At 59.2% G+C, this 19,079-nt stretch overlaps 1 protein-coding gene across 1 annotated transcript; it reads left to right on the forward strand.

Annotated features, from left to right (window-relative positions):
* The first annotated feature begins 9,719 nt into the window (after positions 1-9,719).
* Positions 9,720-13,390, forward strand: KCNA4 (potassium voltage-gated channel subfamily A member 4). The gene has a single exon (XM_041727363.1). The coding sequence runs from the start codon at positions 10,149-10,151 to the stop codon at positions 12,138-12,140; it is 1,992 nt and encodes a 663-aa protein (XP_041583297.1). The 5' UTR covers positions 9,720-10,148; the 3' UTR covers positions 12,141-13,390.
* The last annotated feature ends 5,689 nt before the right edge of the window (positions 13,391-19,079 follow it).

Consider the following 19,079-nt stretch of genomic DNA (forward strand, 5'->3'; position numbering starts at 1 on the left):
GGACTCCATCCTGGGTCCCCAGGGTCACAGCCTGGGCTGAAGGCAGGCGCTAAACCACTGAGCCACCGGGGCTGCCCGAATTTCTAATACCTACGAACTGCAAGTATTTCTACGATCCTCAGGTGTTTTTCAACACTAAAATTCTCTGGGCCACTCAAAGAACAAACTCAGCTACCCGTTCTGGGTGGCGCGGAACTGGGCAGTGTCCACACCACCTCACAGAGGCAGGGAGGGCTTTGGGCTCGCGCCGGGGACTGTCCTTACTTTGGGAGAAATCCACCCTCCTTGCTGCTTGGGAGGAACTAGAGCGGGGAACGAATGGAGGCCCCGGGCCTGGCCTGAGCCCGCGGGCAGGTGCCTTCAAGTCTGGCAGCGCGAGCCCGGAGGGTGCAGGTAAATGCATCCGGGACAACAATGCAAGGTGCACTGGCCGGAGCCGCTGGGGGACCAGGTCCCACGTCAGTTTCTTTTCTTTTTCTTTTTCTTTTCTTTTCTTTCTCCTTTCTTTTCTTTTCCTTCTTCCTTCCTTTCTCTTTCTTTCTTTTCTTTCTTTCTCTCCTTTCTTTCCTGTTTTCCCTGATTACAATGTCAATGTTTTAGTCATTTTAAAAGATTTTTTTGAAAAACTCAAACGAGGAAGAGCAGTCCTGGCGGCGTCCTTCGCGGAGCCAGCAACAGCCAGGTGAGAGCAGGCATATCTATAATTCAGACCGGGAATATTTCTCTCAATAATTAATGGGGCGCCACAAAAGGAGGCGAACGGAGCTGCCAGCTGGGCCCAGCGCCCCCCGCCCGTGGGGCCCGCGGAGGGAGCGGGGCGCCCCGGCCTCGCGCTGGGCACGCGCGTGTGCAAGAGCTCGCAGCTTCCTCGGGGGGCACGTGGGGCCTGCGGAGATGCGGCCCACTCCGCCGCACCTGCCCCCTGCCCCGCACCTGCCCTGCTCGTCCCCGCGAGCCTGCTGCACCTGCCCTGCACCTGCCCCACGAGCCCGCTGCACCTGCCCCGCACCTGCCGCGCTTGGCCCCGTGAACCTGCCGCAGCTGCCCCGCACCTGCCCTGCTTGTCCCCGCAAGCCTGCTGCACCTGCCCCGCACCTTTCCCGCTTGGCCCCGTGAACCCGCCGCACCTGCCCCGCACCTGCCCCGCTGGTCCCCGCAAGCCCTCCGCACCTGCCCCGCACCTGCCCCGCACCTGCCCCACGAGCCCGCTGCACCTGCCCCGCACCTGCCCCACGAGCCCGCTGCACCAGCCCCGCACCTGCCCCGCACCTGCCCCGCTCCGCCTCCGACTCTCCCGCTTGCGCGTGTGCCCCCCACCCCGCCGTCCCGACCGGGGCCCGACCCCACTCCTGCCGCCCTCCCCCGCCGTGGAGCCGCCGCCTGCGCCCTGAGGCCCGACCTCGACGGAGGCTGCGGAGTCCTGCAGAGGCAGAGCGGAGGCCGAGGGGCTCGGGGCGCTCGTAGGTGCCGGGGACCCCGAGGTGGCGCCTCCCCGGAGCGGCCCCGTCCCGCCCACACCAACCCGGAGTGCGGGGCTGCGCGCGTGTCGGGGCGTGTGCGCGTGTGAACGCAGGTGGTGCCGTGTGCCCGTGTGCGCATGTGCGCGTGTGCCCGTGTGCGCGTGTGCGCGTGTGCCCGTGTGTCCGTGTGCACGTGTGCCCGTGTGCTCCCTGTGCCCGTGTGCGCGTGTGCGCATGTACCCGTGTGCGCGTGTGCCCGTGTGCGCGTGTGCCCGTGTGCTCCGTGTGCCCGTGTGCGCGTGTGCCCGTGTGCCCGTTGCCCGTGTGCTCCCTGTGCCCGTGTGCCCGTGTGCGCGTGTACCCGTGTGCGCGTGTGCCCGTGTGCGCGTGTGCCCGTGTGCTCCGTGTGCCCGTGTGCGCGTGTGCGCGTCTGCCCGTGTGCCCGTTGCCCGTGTGCTCCCTGTGCCCGTGTGCGCGTGTGCCCGTGTGCGCGTGTGCCCGTGTGCCAGTGTGCGCGTGTGCCCGTGTGCGCGTGTGCCCGTGTGCCCTTGTGCGCGTGTGCCCGTGTGCTCCCTGTGCCCATGTGCCCGTGTGCGCGTGTGCCCGTGTGCCAGTGTGCGCGTGTGCCCTTGTGCGCGTGTGCCCGTGTGCGCGTGTGCCCGTGTGCCAGTGTGCGCGTGTGCCAGTGTGCGCGTGTGCCCGTGTGCCCTTGTACGCGTGTGCCCGTGTGCTCCCTGTGCCCGTGTGCCCGTGTGCCCGTGTGCCAGTGTGCACGTGTGCCCGTGTGCTCCCTGTGCCCGTGTGCCCCGTGTGCCCGTGTGCGCGTGTGCCCGTGTGCCAGTGTGAGCGTGTGCCCGTGTGCCAGTGTGCGCGTGTGCCCGTGTGTCAGTGTGCGCGTGTGCCCGTGTGCCCGTGTGCACGTGTGCCCGTGTGCTCCCTGTGCCCGTGTGCCCGTTGCCCGTGTGCTCCCTGTGCCCGTGTGCCCGTGTGCGCATGTGCCCGTGTGCTCCCTGTGCCCGTGTGCCCGTGTGCCCGTGTGCTCCCTGTGCCCGTGTGGGCGTGTGCCCGTGTGCTCCCTGTGCCCGTGTGCCCGTTGCCCGTGTGCTCCCTGTGCCTGTGTGCCCGTGTGCGCGTGTGCCCGTGTGCTCCCTGTGCCTGTGTGCCCGTTGCCCGTGTGCTCCCTGTGCCCGTGTGCCCGTGTGCGCGTGTGCCCGTGTGCTCCCTGTGCCCGTGTGCCCGTGTGCGCGTGTGCCCGTGTGCTCCCTGTGCTCCCTGTGCCCGTGTGGGCGTGTGCCCGTGTGCTCCCTGTGCCCGTGTGGGTGTGTGCCCGTGTGCCCGTGTGGGTGTGTGCGCGTGTGCCCGTGTGCCCGTGTGGGTGTGTGCCCGTGTGCTCCGTGTGCCCGTGTGGGCCTGTGCGCGTGTGCCCGTGTGGGTGTGTGCGCGTGTGCCCGTGTGCTCCCTGTGCCCGTGTGCCCGTGTGCCCGTGTGCCCGTGTGCTCCGTGTGCCCATGTGCCCGTGTGCTCCGTGTGCCCGTGTGCCCGTGTGCCCTTGTGCGCGTGTGCCCGTGTGCTCCCTGTGCCCGTGTGCTCCCTGTGCCCGTGTGGGTGTGTGCCCGTGTGCCCGTGTGCCCGTGTGGGTGTGTGCGCGTGTGCCCGTGTGCCCGTGTGGGTGTGTGCCCGTGTGCTCCGTGTGCCCGTGTGGGCCTGTGCGCGTGTGCGCGTGTGCCCGTGTGAGTGTGTGCGCGTGTGCCCGTGTGCTCCCTGTGCCCGTGTGCCCGTGTGCCCGTGTGCTCCGTGTGCCCATGTGCCCGTGTGCTCCGTGTGCCTGTGTGCCCGTGTGCCCTTGTGCGCGTGTGCCCGTGTGCTCCCTGTGCCCGTGTGCCCCTTGCCCGTGTGCTCCCTGTGCCCGTGTGCCCCTTGCCCGTGTGCTCCCTGTGCCCGTGTGCCCGTGTGCGCGTGTGCCCGTGTGCGCGTGTGCCCGTGTGCTCCCTGTGCCCGTGTGCCCGTGTGCCCGTGTGGGCCTGTGCGCGTGTGCGCGTGTGCCCGTGTGCCCGTGTGGGTGTGTGCGCGTGTGCTCCTTGTGCCCGTGTGCCCGTGTGCTCCTTGTGCCCGTGTGCCCGTGTGCGCATGTGCCCGTGTGCGCGTGTGCCCGTGTGCTCCGTGTGCTCGTGTGCGCGTGTGCCCGTGTGCCCGTGTGCCCGTGTGCTCCCTGTGCCCGTGTGGGCGTGTGCCCGTGTGCTCCCTGTGCCCGTGTGCCCGTTGCCCGTGTGCTCCCTGTGCCCGTGTGCCCGTGTGCGCGTGTGCCCGTGTGCTCCCTGTGCCTGTGTGCCCGTTGCCCGTGTGCTCCCTGTGCCCGTGTGCCCGTGTGGGCGTGTGCCCGTGTGCTCCCTGTGCCCGTGTGGGTGTGTGCCCGTGTGCCCGTGTGCCCGTGTGGGTGTGTGCGCGTGTGCCCGTGTGCCCGTGTGGGTGTGTGCCCGTGTGCTCCGTGTGCCCGTGTGGGCCTGTGCGCGTGTGCGCGTGTGCCCGTGTGGGTGTGTGCGCGTGTGCCCGTGTGCTCCCTGTGCCCGTGTGCCCGTGTGCCCGTGTGCTCCGTGTGCCCATGTGCCCGTGTGCTCCGTGTGCCCGTGTGCCCTTGTGCGCGTGTGCCCGTGTGCTCCCTGTGCCCGTGTGCTCCCTGTGCCCGTGTGGGTGTGTGCCCGTGTGCTCCGTGTGCCCGTGTGGGTGTGTGCCCGTGTGCCCGTGTGCCCGTGTGGGTGTGTGCCCGTGTGCTCCGTGTGCCCGTGTGGGCGTGTGCCCGTGTGCTCCCTGTGCCCGTGTGCCCGTGTGCCCGTGTGGGTGTGTGCGCGTGTGCCCGTGTGCCCGTGTGGGTGTGTGCCCGTGTGCTCCGTGTGCCCGTGTGGGCCTGTGCGCGTGTGCCCGTGTGAGTGTGTGCGCGTGTGCCCGTGTGCTCCCTGTGCCCGTGTGCCCATGTGCCCGTGTGCCCGTGTGCTCCGTGTGCCCATGTGCCCGTGTGCTCCGTGTGCCCGTGTGCCCTTGTGCGCGTGTGCCCGTGTGCTCCCTGTGCCCGTGTGCCCCTTGCCCGTGTGCTCCCTGTGCCCGTGTGCCCGTGTGCCCGTGTGCGCGTGTGCCCGTGTGCTCCCTGTGCCCGTGTGCCCCTTGCCCGTGTGCTCCCTGTGCCCGTGTGCCCCTTGCCCGTGTGCTCCCTGTGCCCGTGTGCCCGTGTGCGCGTGTGCCCGTGTGCGCGTGTGCCCGTGTGCTCCCTGTGCCCGTGTGCCCGTGTGCCCGTGTGGGCCTGTGCGCGTGTGCGCGTGTGCCCGTGTGCCCGTGTGCCCGTGTGCTCCTTGTGCCCGTGTGCCCGTGTGCGCATGTGCCCGTGTGCGCGTGTGCCCGTGTGCCCGTGTGCCCGTGTGCTCCGTGTGCGCGTGTGCTCCGTGTGCTCGTGTGCCCGTGTGCCCGTGTGCGCGTGTGCGCGTGTGCCCGTGTGAGTGTGTGCGCGTGTGCCCGTGTGCTCCCTGTGCCCGTGTGCCCATGTGCCCGTGTGCCCGTGTGCTCCGTGTGCCCATGTGCCCGTGTGCTCCGTGTGCCCGTGTGCCCGTGTGCCCTTGTGCGCGTGTGCCCGTGTGCTCCCTGTGCCCGTGTGCCCGTGTGCGCGTGTGCCCGTGTGCGCGTGTGCCCGTGTGCTCCCTGTGCCCGTGTGCCCCTTGCCCGTGTGCTCCCTGTGCCCGTGTGCCCCTTGCCCGTGTGCTCCCTGTGCCCGTGTGCCCGTGTGCGCGTGTGCCCGTGTGCGCGTGTGCCCGTGTGCTCCCTGTGCCCGTGTGCCCGTGTGCCCGTGTGGGCCTGTGCGCGTGTGCGCGTGTGCCCGTGTGCCCGTGTGGGCGTGTGCGCGTGTGCTCCTTGTGCCCGTGTGCCCGTGTGCTCCTTGTGCCCGTGTGCCCGTGTGCGCATGTGCCCGTGTGCGCGTGTGCCCGTGTGCTCCGTGTGCTCGTGTGCGCGTGTGCCCGTGTGCCCGTGTGCCCGTGTGCTCCGTGTGCTCGTGTGCGCGTGTGCCCGTGTGCCCGTGTGCCCGTGTGCTCCGTGTGCTCGTGTGCGCGTGTGCCCGTGTGCCCGTGTGCCCGTGTGCTCCGTGTGCCCGTGTGCGCGTGTGCCCGTGTGCGCGTGTGCCCGTGTGCTCCGTGTGCTCGTGTGCGCGTGTGCCCGTGTGCCCGTGTGCCCGTGTGCTCCGTGTGCGCGCGCCGAGCCGTGGAGCGGGCGGGTCCGGGGAGGAGGAGCCGCGCGGAAGCGCCCAGTGGGCGACACCGGCTCGCCGAGGCCCCTCCCAAGTGCTCTCCGGGGCCCCCGCGCGGCCGGGCGGCCTCAGCTGCAAGCGGGACGGCGGTGCCCCGGGACTAGCGCGTCGGCCCTGGGGGTGAGGGCCCGGGACTCCCGGCGGCTCCGCGGCGGGGGCGGGGGGCGGGGGCGGGGCGCGGGGGGCGGCATCGGGCCCGAGCCCGAGCCGGAGCCCATCCCGGGCCGCCGCGGGGAGGGGCCGCCGCCGCAGGCCCCGCCCTCCGCCCCGCCCACCGCCGCCGCAGGCCCCGCCCTCCGCCCCGCCCTCCGCCGCCGCCGGCCCCGCCCCCCGCCGCCGCCAGTCCCGCCCCCCGCCCCCGCCCCCGCCTCCGCCCAGCACAGTCTGCAGGCCGCGCCCTCCGCCGGGCCCCGCCCCCGCCTCCAGGCCCCGCCCCCGCCCCCAGGCCCCGCCCCCGCCAGGCCCCGCCCCACCTGCGGGCCCCGCCCCCGCCCCGCGCGCTCCCGGCCGGGGAGGCGTGTGCTGCTCCCGCCGGCGCTCCCGGGAGCGGGCGGCTGCCGAGGAGGACGCGGGCTTCGCGGGCGGCCGCTGCTCTCTAGGATCCTGCCTCTGCTCGGGGAGCGCCGGCTCCGTGCTGGGCGGGCCGCGGCGCCGAGGTGCAGAGCCGCAGAGCCGCCGCCCCCTCCGGCCGCCGGGACCCGTCCGCGGGCTCGCCCCGCCGCCCCCCGCCGCCCCCCGCCGCCCCCCGCCGCCCCCCGCCTGCAGCTGCTCCGCCCGGGGCCGGGGCCGGGTCCCCGCGGACGCCGGGCTCGGTAAGCGCCCCCGCCCCCAGGCCGGCTCGCGGGGTCCGGGCGGCAGGTGGCACCGCGACCGGGGCGGGGGGTGCAGCCGGGGGCGGCGGGGGGGCGCGGAGGCTGCGCGGCGCGGGGCGGGGGGTGCGGCCGCGGCAGGTGCGGGTCGGGCCGCGTGGCCGCCCAGGTGAGGCCCACCTGCCCCCCCCCCCCCCCGGGTGGCCGGCAGCGCCCGCAGGCACCGGGCACGGGGCGCGCGGCCAAGTGAGCCGCTCACCTGCCGGCCTGGCCTCCCGCCCGCCCCTCCCCCCTCCCCCCTCCCCCCTCCCCCGGGCTTCGGACCACCCTAGGCCGGGCAGGGCGAGCGCTCGGCAGGCAAACAGCCTCGCGCTGGGGCCGCTGCCTGGGGCTCGGGGCCCGCGCACGGGGAGTCTCGTGCTGCCCCGAGGAGGGGGATGTGCCAAGGGCGCCCCCATCACGGCTCGGGAGGCTGCTTCGCGCCGATGCCCCCGAACCCGGATACCTCGGGAAGGAGGGAGGTTTTCCAGACCAGTTTTGCCAAGAGGAAGGTTTTTCTTCCTTTTTTCTTTCCCCTTTTCTCCCCACCCTTGTTTTCCTTATCCTGTTCCTTCTTCTCCCTCCTGCTCCCTCCACCACCGCCTTCCTCCTCCTCTTCTACTTCATCATCATCATCATCATCTTCTTCTTCTTCTTCTAGGTTAGGGAGAGTGAGGTAACTGGCAGCCAATTAAAAGGAAGGTAATTTGCTTTTCGTTAAGGCGGGAGGCAGGGAGATAAACATCCACAACCAAACCCAAATAAATAAATAATTATGTGGTGTAGAGCAAAATGGGGGCAGGCAGGTCTACATCTCCTGCAGAGTCGGTGGGGAACTAGAGGACCCGCTGGCGCGTGACCTTCTGGGAGTCAGTCAGTCGGCAGAGGGGCGCATGGTGTGCGGGTACACAGGCCCGTGGGCTCCACGGGGGCTGGGGGTGTAGGGGGGTGCACAGGGTATTATGGCTGCGGGGAGGGAGTTGGGGGAGAAACTGAGCCAACTCTCAGGCTCTGTGGCCTGTGAAAGTCTCAAAACACGGGGAGGGCCCGACGTTCCAGGACGAATGTGACCCCAGGGTGATTCTGTAAATAGAGATCTGGAGACCTTCCCCGGGGAGTAAACACTTCAGAGAACGTGCCGCTGTTAGGAGTCGGCAACGGAAGGGGCTTGTCCTCCGAGACAGCTCCCCAGGTGCACTTTCTGGATCCTGTGTCCGAGCTGCTCGCCTCTTGCCCTAGGAGACTGTGACTGGGGAGCCCTGTGCTTACTGCTCCCCTGCTCTGTCACTTCGTAAAACTCGGGTGGGTTTAGGCTCTGAGGCCGACAGGATTCAGCCTGGAGCAGCAGGTGGTCAAGCGCTGAAGCCTGCTAATGGCTCCAGAAAGCCATTTCTCCTGTGCTCCCCAAGTGCTTCCAGTAATAGAAACTGGTGGATGCCCTGAATTCTGACTGTCGTGATCCTCCCCAGCTCTCGGGGCCACCCTGCGTTCTTGGGAGTCCTGTCGGACCTACTGAACGCAAAAGCATAGGAGACGGAAGACGAGGGCAGTTTTTCCAGGTCCTGCTGAGGATGTGAATTAGCTGGACCTGGAGGGAGCCGACCTAGAAGAGAGGCCAGGAATTCCAGGTGACAGAGGAGCCAGATCGGGGCTGCGAGGAAGATGCGATCAGCAAGTGGCAGATCGGAAATAGAAGTGGGCAGAGAGAGGCAAGGGAGCCGGCGGGGTGGGGGGGGGTCCGGGAGATGGGAGATGATGGATGAAATGATGAGGGGAATGTCTGATGGGTGGAGGATAAAATCCACACAAACTGGGATTTTAAACATAAGGAAATAGTCCCCTGAGAAGATGTAGGAGGAAGCATTGAGGTGAACATGGAGGAACCGCGAGGAGGAAAAAAAAAAAAAAAGATGATTATCAGAGAAGTGGAAACTGGGATTAGCTCCTAGGCTGTGGGTGGTAGGGAGTGTTCTGGAGTCTGGGGAACAGAAAAACAACAACAGGGACATGCTTCAGGGCGGCAGGAAGTGCCAACCTAAGACAGGCCGCTGGGGAGTCTCCGAGGGCCCCCGTGTCCTCACTTCTGTCCTCCCCCTAACTGAGACTGTGCTGCATGGACATAGGGGTTCGGGGTGAGTACCAGACAGCAGAGGCCGAGGTCACTGTCGCCCTGTTCAGAGCCGGCAGCCTTGCTGGACGTGCATGATGTCTGTGCTCTCCTGGCAGCGTTCACCGTCTCCTTCGGTCCTCACCAAGAGACGGGGGAGGTTCCATGTGCCCTGCACTTCGTAGGTGAGGAGACTGAGGCTTGTGGAAGCCGTGGAGCCTGGGTGAAAGCAGACCGGTTCCTCCAGCGGCCCTGATCCTGAATCAAGACAGAGAGGGGTGGAGAGGCACTAAAATCAGAAGTATTTGATGTGTGGAAATTCAAAAAAAAAAAAAAAAGAAGAAAAAAATTATGCCTTGAGATCAATGAATGATGGAAGCAGTTGTAAGGTGACTGCATCGTTGTTGTGGAAGGAAGAGAGTGACCGCGAGAGTTAAGACCTGGCGTGAGCGAAAGGGACAGCCACGTGGGTCGAGAGTGGAGAGAGGAGACGTAATTGAGTTGCCATGAAAATAGACCGAGCGGGAATCAGACCCAAAGAAGAGGGACAGGAGGGTGGTTGGGTGAGGAGGAGACGTAACCGGCTGCGGTGGTCCCTCGGGGCTTCGGGTGTCTCGCTTGCTTGAGGCCCAGGAGAGCGGGGTCTGGGAAGGAGGCGCCGTCGGCTCTTTATGAGTCGATGCGTTTTACTTTGCTCCCATGCTTGTTCCTTCCTTTTCCAGGTGCGGTGCTGCTGCTGCGCCGCCTGAGCTGAAGGATGCTCTGCGCTCCCTGGCGTTCCATGGAGACCTCCGAGCCGGGTTGGCCCCCGCTGACACCTCGCCTCGTACCTTCTCTACCTCCCAAGGTGTTTGCCTGTGTCGCGAGCTCGGCCCGGGCCCCGCGCCCCGGAGGCCTGTGCTGAACCCAGGGCGGCGCCCGGAGGAGCGGCCGCGGGCTCTGGGCGGCGATGGCCCGACGCGCTTCCAGCCGCTCGCCCGCTCGGGTCAAGCCGTCACGAGAAGGCAAGTGCTAAGACTAAAGGCTTATTTGCATTTTATTTAAATCTGATGGACCGAGCTTTGGACGATTTCCATGGCAGAAAAATCCATTCCATTTTCCAGGCACAAGTGCTGGCCGTCAGATAGCCGCGGCCTTTGAATCCCAGGGCGGCGGCGGCGGCGGCCAGTTCGGGCCGCGCTTCCAGACTGCGCCCGGGGCCCCGAGCGCTGGGGGCCCCGGCGGGGACTTGGGCCCGGCGCGGCGCTACCCGGACGGGCCGGGCCCGGAGAGCAGCGCTCGTCCCTGGGAACCGAGAGCATGGGGCGTGCTGGTTTAAAAACGGAAAATGCAAAGTTGGACTGAAAATATCCTCAGTCTTCCGAGCAATCTGCTGAACGGTTCCAAACTTACCTTAGTCTGGTGAGGCGGGGAGCTGCCCCACTTTCCGTCGCCCGCCTCCCGCGGCCATGGAGGTCGCGATGGTGAGCGCCGAGAGCTCGGGCTGCAACAGCCACATGCCCTACGGCTACGCGGCGCAGGCCCGGGCCCGGGAGCGGGAGCGGCTGGCCCAGTCGAGGGCCGCGGCGGCCGCGGCGGTGGCGGCGGCCACGGCCGCGGCCGCGGAGGGCGTTGGGGGCCCTGGGGGCGGCGCGCACCAGCAGCACCAGCAGCACCAGCAGCAGCAGCTGCAGCAGCAGCAGCCCCGTGGCTCCTGCCCCGCGCTCGAGCCCCAGGGCGGCCGTGTGGCCCGGAGGCGCCGGCACTCGCGGCCCAACCGAAGGAGGCCGCAGCCGCGGCCCGGCGGCTTTCCGCACGGCTCGGACCTGCTGCCCAGCGGCTCGGAGGAGAGGATCCTGAGGGAGCTGAGTGACGAGGACGAGGACGACGAGGACGACGAGGACGCCGAGGAGGAGGCCCGGCTGGGCCGCGGCCAGGACGACCGCACGGCCCACGGCTCCTGCAGCGACCTGCTGCCCCGGGACGACGGCGCCTACGGCCCGGGCCGGCCCAGCGGCTGCTGCGAGCGGGTGGTCATCAACGTGTCGGGCCTGCGCTTCGAGACCCAGATGAAGACCCTGGCCCAGTTTCCCGACACCTTGCTGGGCGACCCCGAGAAGAGGACGCAGTACTTCGACCCGCTGCGAAACGAGTATTTCTTCGACAGGAACCGGCCGAGCTTCGACGCCATCCTGTACTACTACCAGTCGGGCGGCCGCCTCAAGAGGCCGGTCAACGTGCCCTTCGACATCTTCACGGAGGAGGTGAAGTTCTACCAGCTGGGAGAGGAGGCCCTGCTCAAGTTCCGGGAGGACGAGGGCTTTGTGCGGGAGGAGGAGGACCGGGCCCTGCCGGAGAACGAGTTTAAAAAGCAGATCTGGCTCCTCTTTGAGTACCCGGAGAGCTCCAGCCCAGCCAGGGGCATCGCCATCGTGTCCGTCCTGGTCATCTTGATCTCCATCGTCATCTTCTGCCTGGAAACCCTGCCCGAGTTCCGGGACGACAGGGACCTCATCATGGCACTGGGCGCGGGCGGACACGGCGGGTCGTTGAACGACTCCTCGGCGCCCCACCTAGAGAACTCAGGGCACACCATCTTCAACGACCCCTTCTTCATCGTGGAGACCGTCTGTATTGTCTGGTTCTCCTTCGAGTTTGTGGTTCGCTGCTTCGCTTGTCCCAGCCAAGCACTCTTCTTCAAGAACATCATGAACATCATTGACATTGTCTCCATTTTGCCTTACTTCATCACGCTGGGCACCGATCTGGCCCAGCACCAGGGGGGCGGCAACGGGCAGCAGCAGCAGGCCATGTCCTTTGCCATCCTCAGGATCATCCGTCTGGTCCGCGTGTTCCGAATCTTCAAGCTGTCCAGGCACTCCAAGGGCCTGCAGATCCTGGGCCACACGCTCCGAGCCAGCATGCGGGAGCTGGGCCTTCTGATCTTCTTCCTCTTCATCGGGGTCATCCTGTTCTCCAGCGCCGTGTACTTTGCGGAGGCCGATGAGCCCACCACCCATTTCCAGAGCATCCCAGATGCGTTTTGGTGGGCCGTGGTGACCATGACGACTGTGGGCTACGGGGACATGAAGCCCATCACCGTGGGGGGCAAGATCGTGGGGTCCCTGTGTGCCATCGCAGGTGTCTTAACCATCGCTTTGCCAGTGCCAGTGATTGTGTCTAACTTTAACTATTTCTACCACAGAGAGACTGAGAATGAGGAGCAGACGCAGCTGACGCAGAATGCGGTCAGTTGCCCGTACCTGCCCTCTAATTTGCTGAAGAAATTCCGGAGCTCCACGTCTTCCTCCCTGGGGGACAAGTCAGAGTATCTGGAGATGGAGGAAGGCGTTAAGGAATCCCTCTGCGCGAAGGAGGAGAAGTGTCAGGGAAAGGGGGACGACAGCGAGACGGAGAAAAACAACTGTTCTAACGCCAAGGCTGTGGAGACCGATGTGTGAGCCCTGCGCTCCGCCCGCCGCCGGCCCCCCTCCCCTCCCCGACCCCGGTATCTCCAACCACGGCGCTCGCGTAGAGAGCGCGGTTACGACGACGAGATATGCAGACGGACCTGATGCACAGAGCAGCACACCCTTTGCTTAATGGTTATCGTGGCATAATTGTTACTAGACTTGTATGGCATATCGAATAAATGATACATCCCGGAGAAGAGGGAGGCTAAAATTAGGAGCAGATCTATCTTTATATTTTTTATCAGAATGCAAGAATTTTGCACATTAACTGGAAAAGACGTCCAGAGTAGAGGTGGTTCCACGGAGAGAATGTGTCACGCGTGTGTTTGCGTGTGCGCGCTGCGTGCGTGTGTAAGTAAATTGTCAACGTTGTCAGTCGTTGTGCGGTGATGGGAGAAGTTGGCATTTTGAAGTATTTACTATGTAAGAAATAATGAATCCGAGCAGTCATTTATTAGTGCTTTGACAGCATCTCATGTCTTTGGATTCCATGATTGTTTTTAAAGAACTGTAAGAATTACTGTGTAGAAAAAAAAAAAAAAAAAGAAAAGAAAAAGAAAAAAAAGAAAAGAAAGTGGATTATTTAATAGAATATAGGTCACGATTTTATCTTGGATTTAATTAAAGTTTATTTTTAACTGGAGATTCACTTTTAAAAAGGCTGCAGGGGCCTTTGGAAATTGATTATATTTTATTATTAATTTTGGGGGAAGATGGGACAGCCAATGCCTAACAATATGGAAGAAGTGAAACCAGAGAAAATGTAACAAGTTTTGCTCACAGTTAACGGGACTGGAATTTTTTTTCTTTTTTTTCCTTTGCACTATTTTATATGCTGGAGATGGAGAGAGACTTCCTACTGTGAATGTTTACTGATGTAACGGCTCCATGACAATCACTGGGAGAATGATTTCTTGGTCTTATGTGATAGTCCTTCTCTTTGTGCGAGACTAATGGCCGCGCAGATAACAGCACATGATTCCCTTTTTAAAATTCCAGATAACTGATCTGCAAAGGGAGTATGAAGTAACACTTAGCGACTGAGTCTTTTGAAATTGGACTGTTACAGTGATGCTTCCGAAACCATACGACTTAATTATTCTTCTGCCTTTTAAATCCAGAATAATTTAACCAAAGTTAATGCATGCACTGAAAGAGTTCTTGAAGAAATAAGATGCCCAGCAGCTACAGTGATTATGGCTTAAGAGCTTTCTATTAAACGTGCAACATAAATGCTAGATTTATTAAGTTTATTTCTTTGTGCAGCTCCATAAAGGCACAGTGTGGGGATTCAGCTCAGAATTGAGCGTCTTTGTCTGCTAAAACTGACCCAAGGGAGAGTTGTGTCAAAACATTGAGTTTTGGTAACACCGTCATTATCATTTTTGTTAAAAAAAAAAAAAATCTTATGGCACGTGTGTTTAATCCATGACAGGGCGTTCTAGAAGGTGCAGCCACAGCTCGTGGTCAGACTTGCGCTACTCCGTCGTAATGAGATGTAGGTTGGCAAATTCAGAGTCCACGAGGGGCCTTATTCTCCAGTGTTTCCTCAACATCTATTCTTTATAAGATGGTTGTCCTGAGATTTGGGAAAAATACCCTATGTAGCACATAACGAACTCTGACAACCGTGAATTAAAAAAAAAAAAAAGATCTAGAATAGCTTTTCTCAAGCTTTTAAATCGCAGGCCATCATTTATAATGACGTAAATCTTTAATAATATTCGAAATTCCACGTAAATCTAAGGTCAGGTTTGAAAGCAAAGTTGCGCCCCTCCCCTCACCCCTTCCCCACCACTTACAGGAAATCACCCCTCAAGAATACCTTGGGGACAATGGAAAGCAGCGAGCAGCATGGGGGTTGGTCGAATGCTGTGACCAAAGATGTCTAGTGGGCAAAAGAGTGGCAAAACGGGGAAATTGAACTTGTAGCAGGACTTCAGGGATGGCATATAATAGGCTTGGGATCTGGAGCACCAACGTAGCGAGCCTTAGCCTCGGAGTCGGGCTGTCTGGGTTGGTCCCTGGGCCCTTGACAAGTCACCCTGCATCTCTGCGCCCCGTTTCCGCAGGAGGAGGGCACGTAAGGCTCTCGTCCAGCACAGAGTCGCAGGGACAGCAGATGAGCCCCGAGAGGCCGAGTGATGTAAACGCCGCAGGTTATGTCCAGGTCGTTCTCTTCCTCCGGGAGGACGAGGTCTGGGACCCAGCGGCTATAGGTGTGCTTTCCCGGGACCCCGCGAAGAGCATGGGCCATCTCTTCAGTTTTGAGCTCCTGACGACAGGGGGACGCGCAGACGCAAGGGAGCCCGTCACTGACCACTTACCGCAGGTCCCTCAACTGGGGAAAGGCCCCAGGCGTGCGGCGCTGTGAAAGCTGCGTGTGTGAGTGAGATCCTGCGTGCCCCTTGCCGCGCCCAGTGGGTGCGATTGTCCCAGGGCGGTTTAAGTGCCCGCTCTTGGGTGGTGACCGGCCGCCGTGGCCGCCCGGTGATGCTTGGGCTCCTCGGAAGGGAAGAGGCAGTGGGTGTCCACGGCGTCTCCTGTTTCGAGGGAAGTTCCGTTTAGCGGAGCTGTAGTACTTATTAGACTCCATAATTCTGTGGGTTCAAGGAATAGAGTCATTTCGAGGACCTGGAGTAGTTCTCCTTAAGCGTTTTCTTAGGGGCCACCGCGGGCTTCCAAACTGCGTATTGTCGGGGTATCGCGGGCTCCGTGTCGCGCCGTTTGTATTTTCCTTCGAGGTGCATTTATTTTAGGGTGTCGGGAGCTCATTTCCACACTAGGAAGAAAGCCCCGACGGCCTCGGGGTTCGCGAAGGGCACTTGGGTAGGAAGGCTTCCCGGGTGGGGAACGTGCGAAGGCGGGAGCGCGACAGGTGCAACAGTTTCTGCACAACTATTCTGCGAAATGTCTGCAAAATTGAGCTAGCGGATGCCCGAGGAATGAGGGTTGGCCGAGGAGTGGAGAGCTGGCTTGTTGACACGGGCGCATCATTTCATCTTCTTGATTCTCAGTCTTGCTGTTGTTTTTTTAGGTGTAAAATCAGGCTGTTGAGCTACGCTATCCCTCGATTCTTTCCAGCACGGAAATTCTCTGAAGTCGAAGGAAGTATTAGACGAGCTTGGTATTTTCCAAGCATTCAGGTCACGCCAGCCTTGATCTTACATAGTTACGTAGTGGGAGCAAAATAGTTCTGAAATCTCACCGTTGGGTTAAATGCAGAACCAGGAGTTTGAGACTGAGATTTTAGAATGTAAGCTGAATGGAAAGGGTGTCTTTTTGTTTTGTTTCGTTTTTTTTTTGTTTTTTTTTTCGTTTTTTTTGAAAGGGTGTCTTTTGAAGCTCTTTCTTCCAACAACTATAGGGAAGGGATTTCCTTAATTAAAAAAAAAAAATCACCCAGTCTCCAATTGAATACATATGGTGGAAGTTGGTAAGTAAACATTTTGATTTCTTGCTTTGTTATAGTAGAGTTTTGTCAGCAAACAGTGCTCCGACCTGTGCTGGGGAACTCATTTTATGCCCAAACACATGTAGTATTTCACAAGTGCTACTGCTTTTCTTGTCATGTTTGTTTTAAGCAGGATCGCTGAAGCTTTGTGAAAATCTTTTCATTAAGCCTGCGTTACAATAGAACCCAGCATATGAATAAGAGATCTCTATGGGAAAACGCTCTGATTGCATGTACGTCCATGTGTCCCTTTTTTAAGGAAGTCAACATTAACCAATGGAGAATTATTATTATTATTATTATTTTGAGAATTATTCTTAATTGCATTAGAATCATGAACAGTGGAGTATCCCCACGTCCCGAAAGAATCAGAGATGCTGTTCTCCGTCGTCGATTCTGCGGAGCGTGATGCGTCTTCCGCCGTAATGTTGCAGCTGTTCGTAGGTAAAGGGGGAAATACACCAGGTTCAGTTTGCATTTTTCAGTGAACACGTGCTGTGGTCATGTGCACGATGCGGAGTGTAACACCCCTCTTTATATGGCTTTTTTTTTTGACCCCTTATTGATTCTGTATAGGATGATTACGGGTTGTCATTCAGTGACAAAGGGGCCTGTTCCAGGGAATCTTCCTGACCCAAAAGTCATTCTGAATTCTGCAAGGGACAGTTGGTGTGGACAAAAGGTGCTTCGTGGTTTTCCTGCCTGCAGAGACGTTTCCCTCAAAGCACAGGGTCTTCCAATCCGACGTAGCCGGTACAGGTTAGAAGACGGCCCTGCTTTCTAGTATGGAGATCATTATTCCTGTTTGAAAGGGAGGTTTGTGTTCAAGATTGAAGGAAGCGGAGCTATTTTTGCAGTAAATGGGAATGTGTACTTCTGAAATGTAAATTAAGATTAGGACTGTGATATGAGTTTTATTTCTGACTTGGTTCTCTGTTTCCATAGCAGTCCCAATTTCCTACAGTATCTTCAGGAAAAAGTATGCTAATACGTATCAGACCATATGGCCCAATCTGAGGTACGGAAAATATGGTTATTTTATTTATGGATAAATAAATTAACCCCAGGGTATGAGTTGAGTGCTTTGAAAAACAGCCCATGTTTAAGGAGCCACAGCTCTGGGGGAGACTCGAACGTGCGGCCCTCGGGCCCGTGGGTAGCACTGAGTGGTTTCAGGCCAGCAGCATGCCCAGCCAGGTGTCCTGCTGCCGTCTAGGGAAGGCTGTTCCCGCCTTCGGAGCTCATGGCGTTGCTCATCTGCAGTTAAGTTTTTGATTTATCTGCCACTATCGGTGTCTTGGAAGGAGAATTTGTACCCAGAGTATCAGGAGCTAAATGGTTTTGATAGCTGACCCGGGAATGCTCAACTTTTAGCTCCTGACTTGCAAAGAATGGGTCGTGTAGACGCTCCACAACCAGGTCCTCATCTGAGCTGGCTTCACTCGGCCTCAAAACCAGGGTCTCCCTTTCAACAGTCAGGCTAGAAAAATGCAAAACTGTAAACGGAAACCAATAAAGTCGAAAGAAACAACCAATACACTGACACTAGAAACCAATACGCAAAACCTGTCCGGAAACCCAGTGCGTCATGCACGTCCTTGTGTACTGTACCTAGAACGAGCCGTGAAGGACTTCGGGACGGCTTTGCCACCTCTCCTCCAGGGCGGCAGACGTGGCCCGGAGGCAACCGTCGCCTGAAAGCTGTAAAGCACAAATAGGGGCCTGAGAGGTCATGCCGGTTAACGTTTTCTATGAAGATGATAGAAACGCCAACCGACCTTAAAAGTGGTCTTAATAGTGATTATTAGGAATAACTAATAGGTATGGAAATATGCTGCTTTTCTCCAGTTATTGGCATAATGCGCGAATGTACTTGGATTGATTTCTCATGATTCCGGAGATTTTTCGTGGTTCCTCGCATAGCCTTAAAGCCACAGAGCATGAAGGCGTTTTGTACACAGCTTCTCCAGCTGGATACTCAAGGATCGGTCAGTCGCCTCTTAAATCAGCTAAATAAATAGCCCCTGTGGATGCTGCCTACACTTGTACCAGTGCTGAGCCAGATAATTACATCGGTTTCAAAATGGTTAGATTGATATGCTTATATAAGTATATATATTTTTATGTATAGTATATTTTATATATATTTTATATATTTTTATATGTATATTAAATAAATATATAAATAAATGTTTATTATATTATATATAATATAATATATATTTATTATAATATATTAATATATTAATTATATATAATATTGTATAAATATTAAATATATTTAATATTAATAGATTAATATTAAATATATATTAAATAATATATATTTATAAAATACCTTTAATAAAAAATAACATAAAAATAAAATAACATAACATACATTTAATGCTCTGCCTTTATTCTGGCCAAAGATAGAAAAATGAATTGTCTGAGGCATAGGAAGAGCCTTCTTGAAATGAGGTAAAAGCATATAATTCTTGTGTGTTTTGGGGAAGCAGTGAGACCTACAGGTTGAAAAACCTTTCTAGGTTGGACTTTGGTGCCATATAACCAAGTGGTCTTAGGGCTAAGCTCTGGGATGTTGCATGGGATTCGGAGATATGAGGCTTCGCTCCCGGGAAGGGTTACGTATCGTGTTCACGAAACATTGCAGAAATGCTGGTCTTACTTTTCGGGGCCGCTGTTCCCATTATATAAAGGATGCGTAGAGCATGGGAACGAGCCTGCGTGGCCCCGTAGAGCTCCTTCGTGCTCTCTAGAAATCAGTGCCCCTGAAAGCCGTTATTGTTCTGCATTTTTGTCGGAGCTGTTGTTTGAGGTGACTTCCTCAATTCTCTTAGGCTCAATTACAGGATTCGAGTCTCGGGTTGTTTTTGTTTTGGGCGGATGTTTCCGTCTACCTCAGCCTCTGAGGGTGCTCGCATACAAAACTGTAGAATAATTGGGAAACCTCATATTTCTCGGAGACCAGGGCCGAGAGCTGCACTCTTTCCCTGAGGGGGCCGCGGGGGTTACCATGGAGGCCCTGTGTTCTTCTACCTATAAGCCGAAGTCACTCGTACCTGCGTAGACTGGTGATTGCCCCCGAGAAGGGTAGCGTGTGACAGCCCCTGGGGAGTCTTCCCCTCCTCCTTCAGGTGGTGCCGATCCTGATCCGCGTGGGGCTCTCCTTTGCTACCCGGCAGGGTGGGAAATACCTAACGGGGCTCCCGTTGGACCGAAGTCTATCGAGACATGATGGAATCTCCAGGGAATACAGGAGGGTCTGTCTTTATCTGCTTGTTGCCGCTCGTGGCTGGCGTCACGGTTGGCGTCACTGTCGGGGAGTGGATTTTCCTGTTACGACGGTTCGCCCGGTATCGCAGTGGGCTTGATAAGACAAGCGAGGTCGTGAGTTCCACAGTATCCCGACCGGCTTGAGGAGTGACTCTAGTTAGATGTATTAGGATCTTAATATGCCATTTGGAGATTGC

This window comes from Vulpes lagopus, chromosome 13 (assembly GCF_018345385.1).
Source record: "Vulpes lagopus strain Blue_001 chromosome 13, ASM1834538v1, whole genome shotgun sequence".
Taxonomy (NCBI): domain Eukaryota; kingdom Metazoa; phylum Chordata; class Mammalia; order Carnivora; family Canidae; genus Vulpes; species Vulpes lagopus.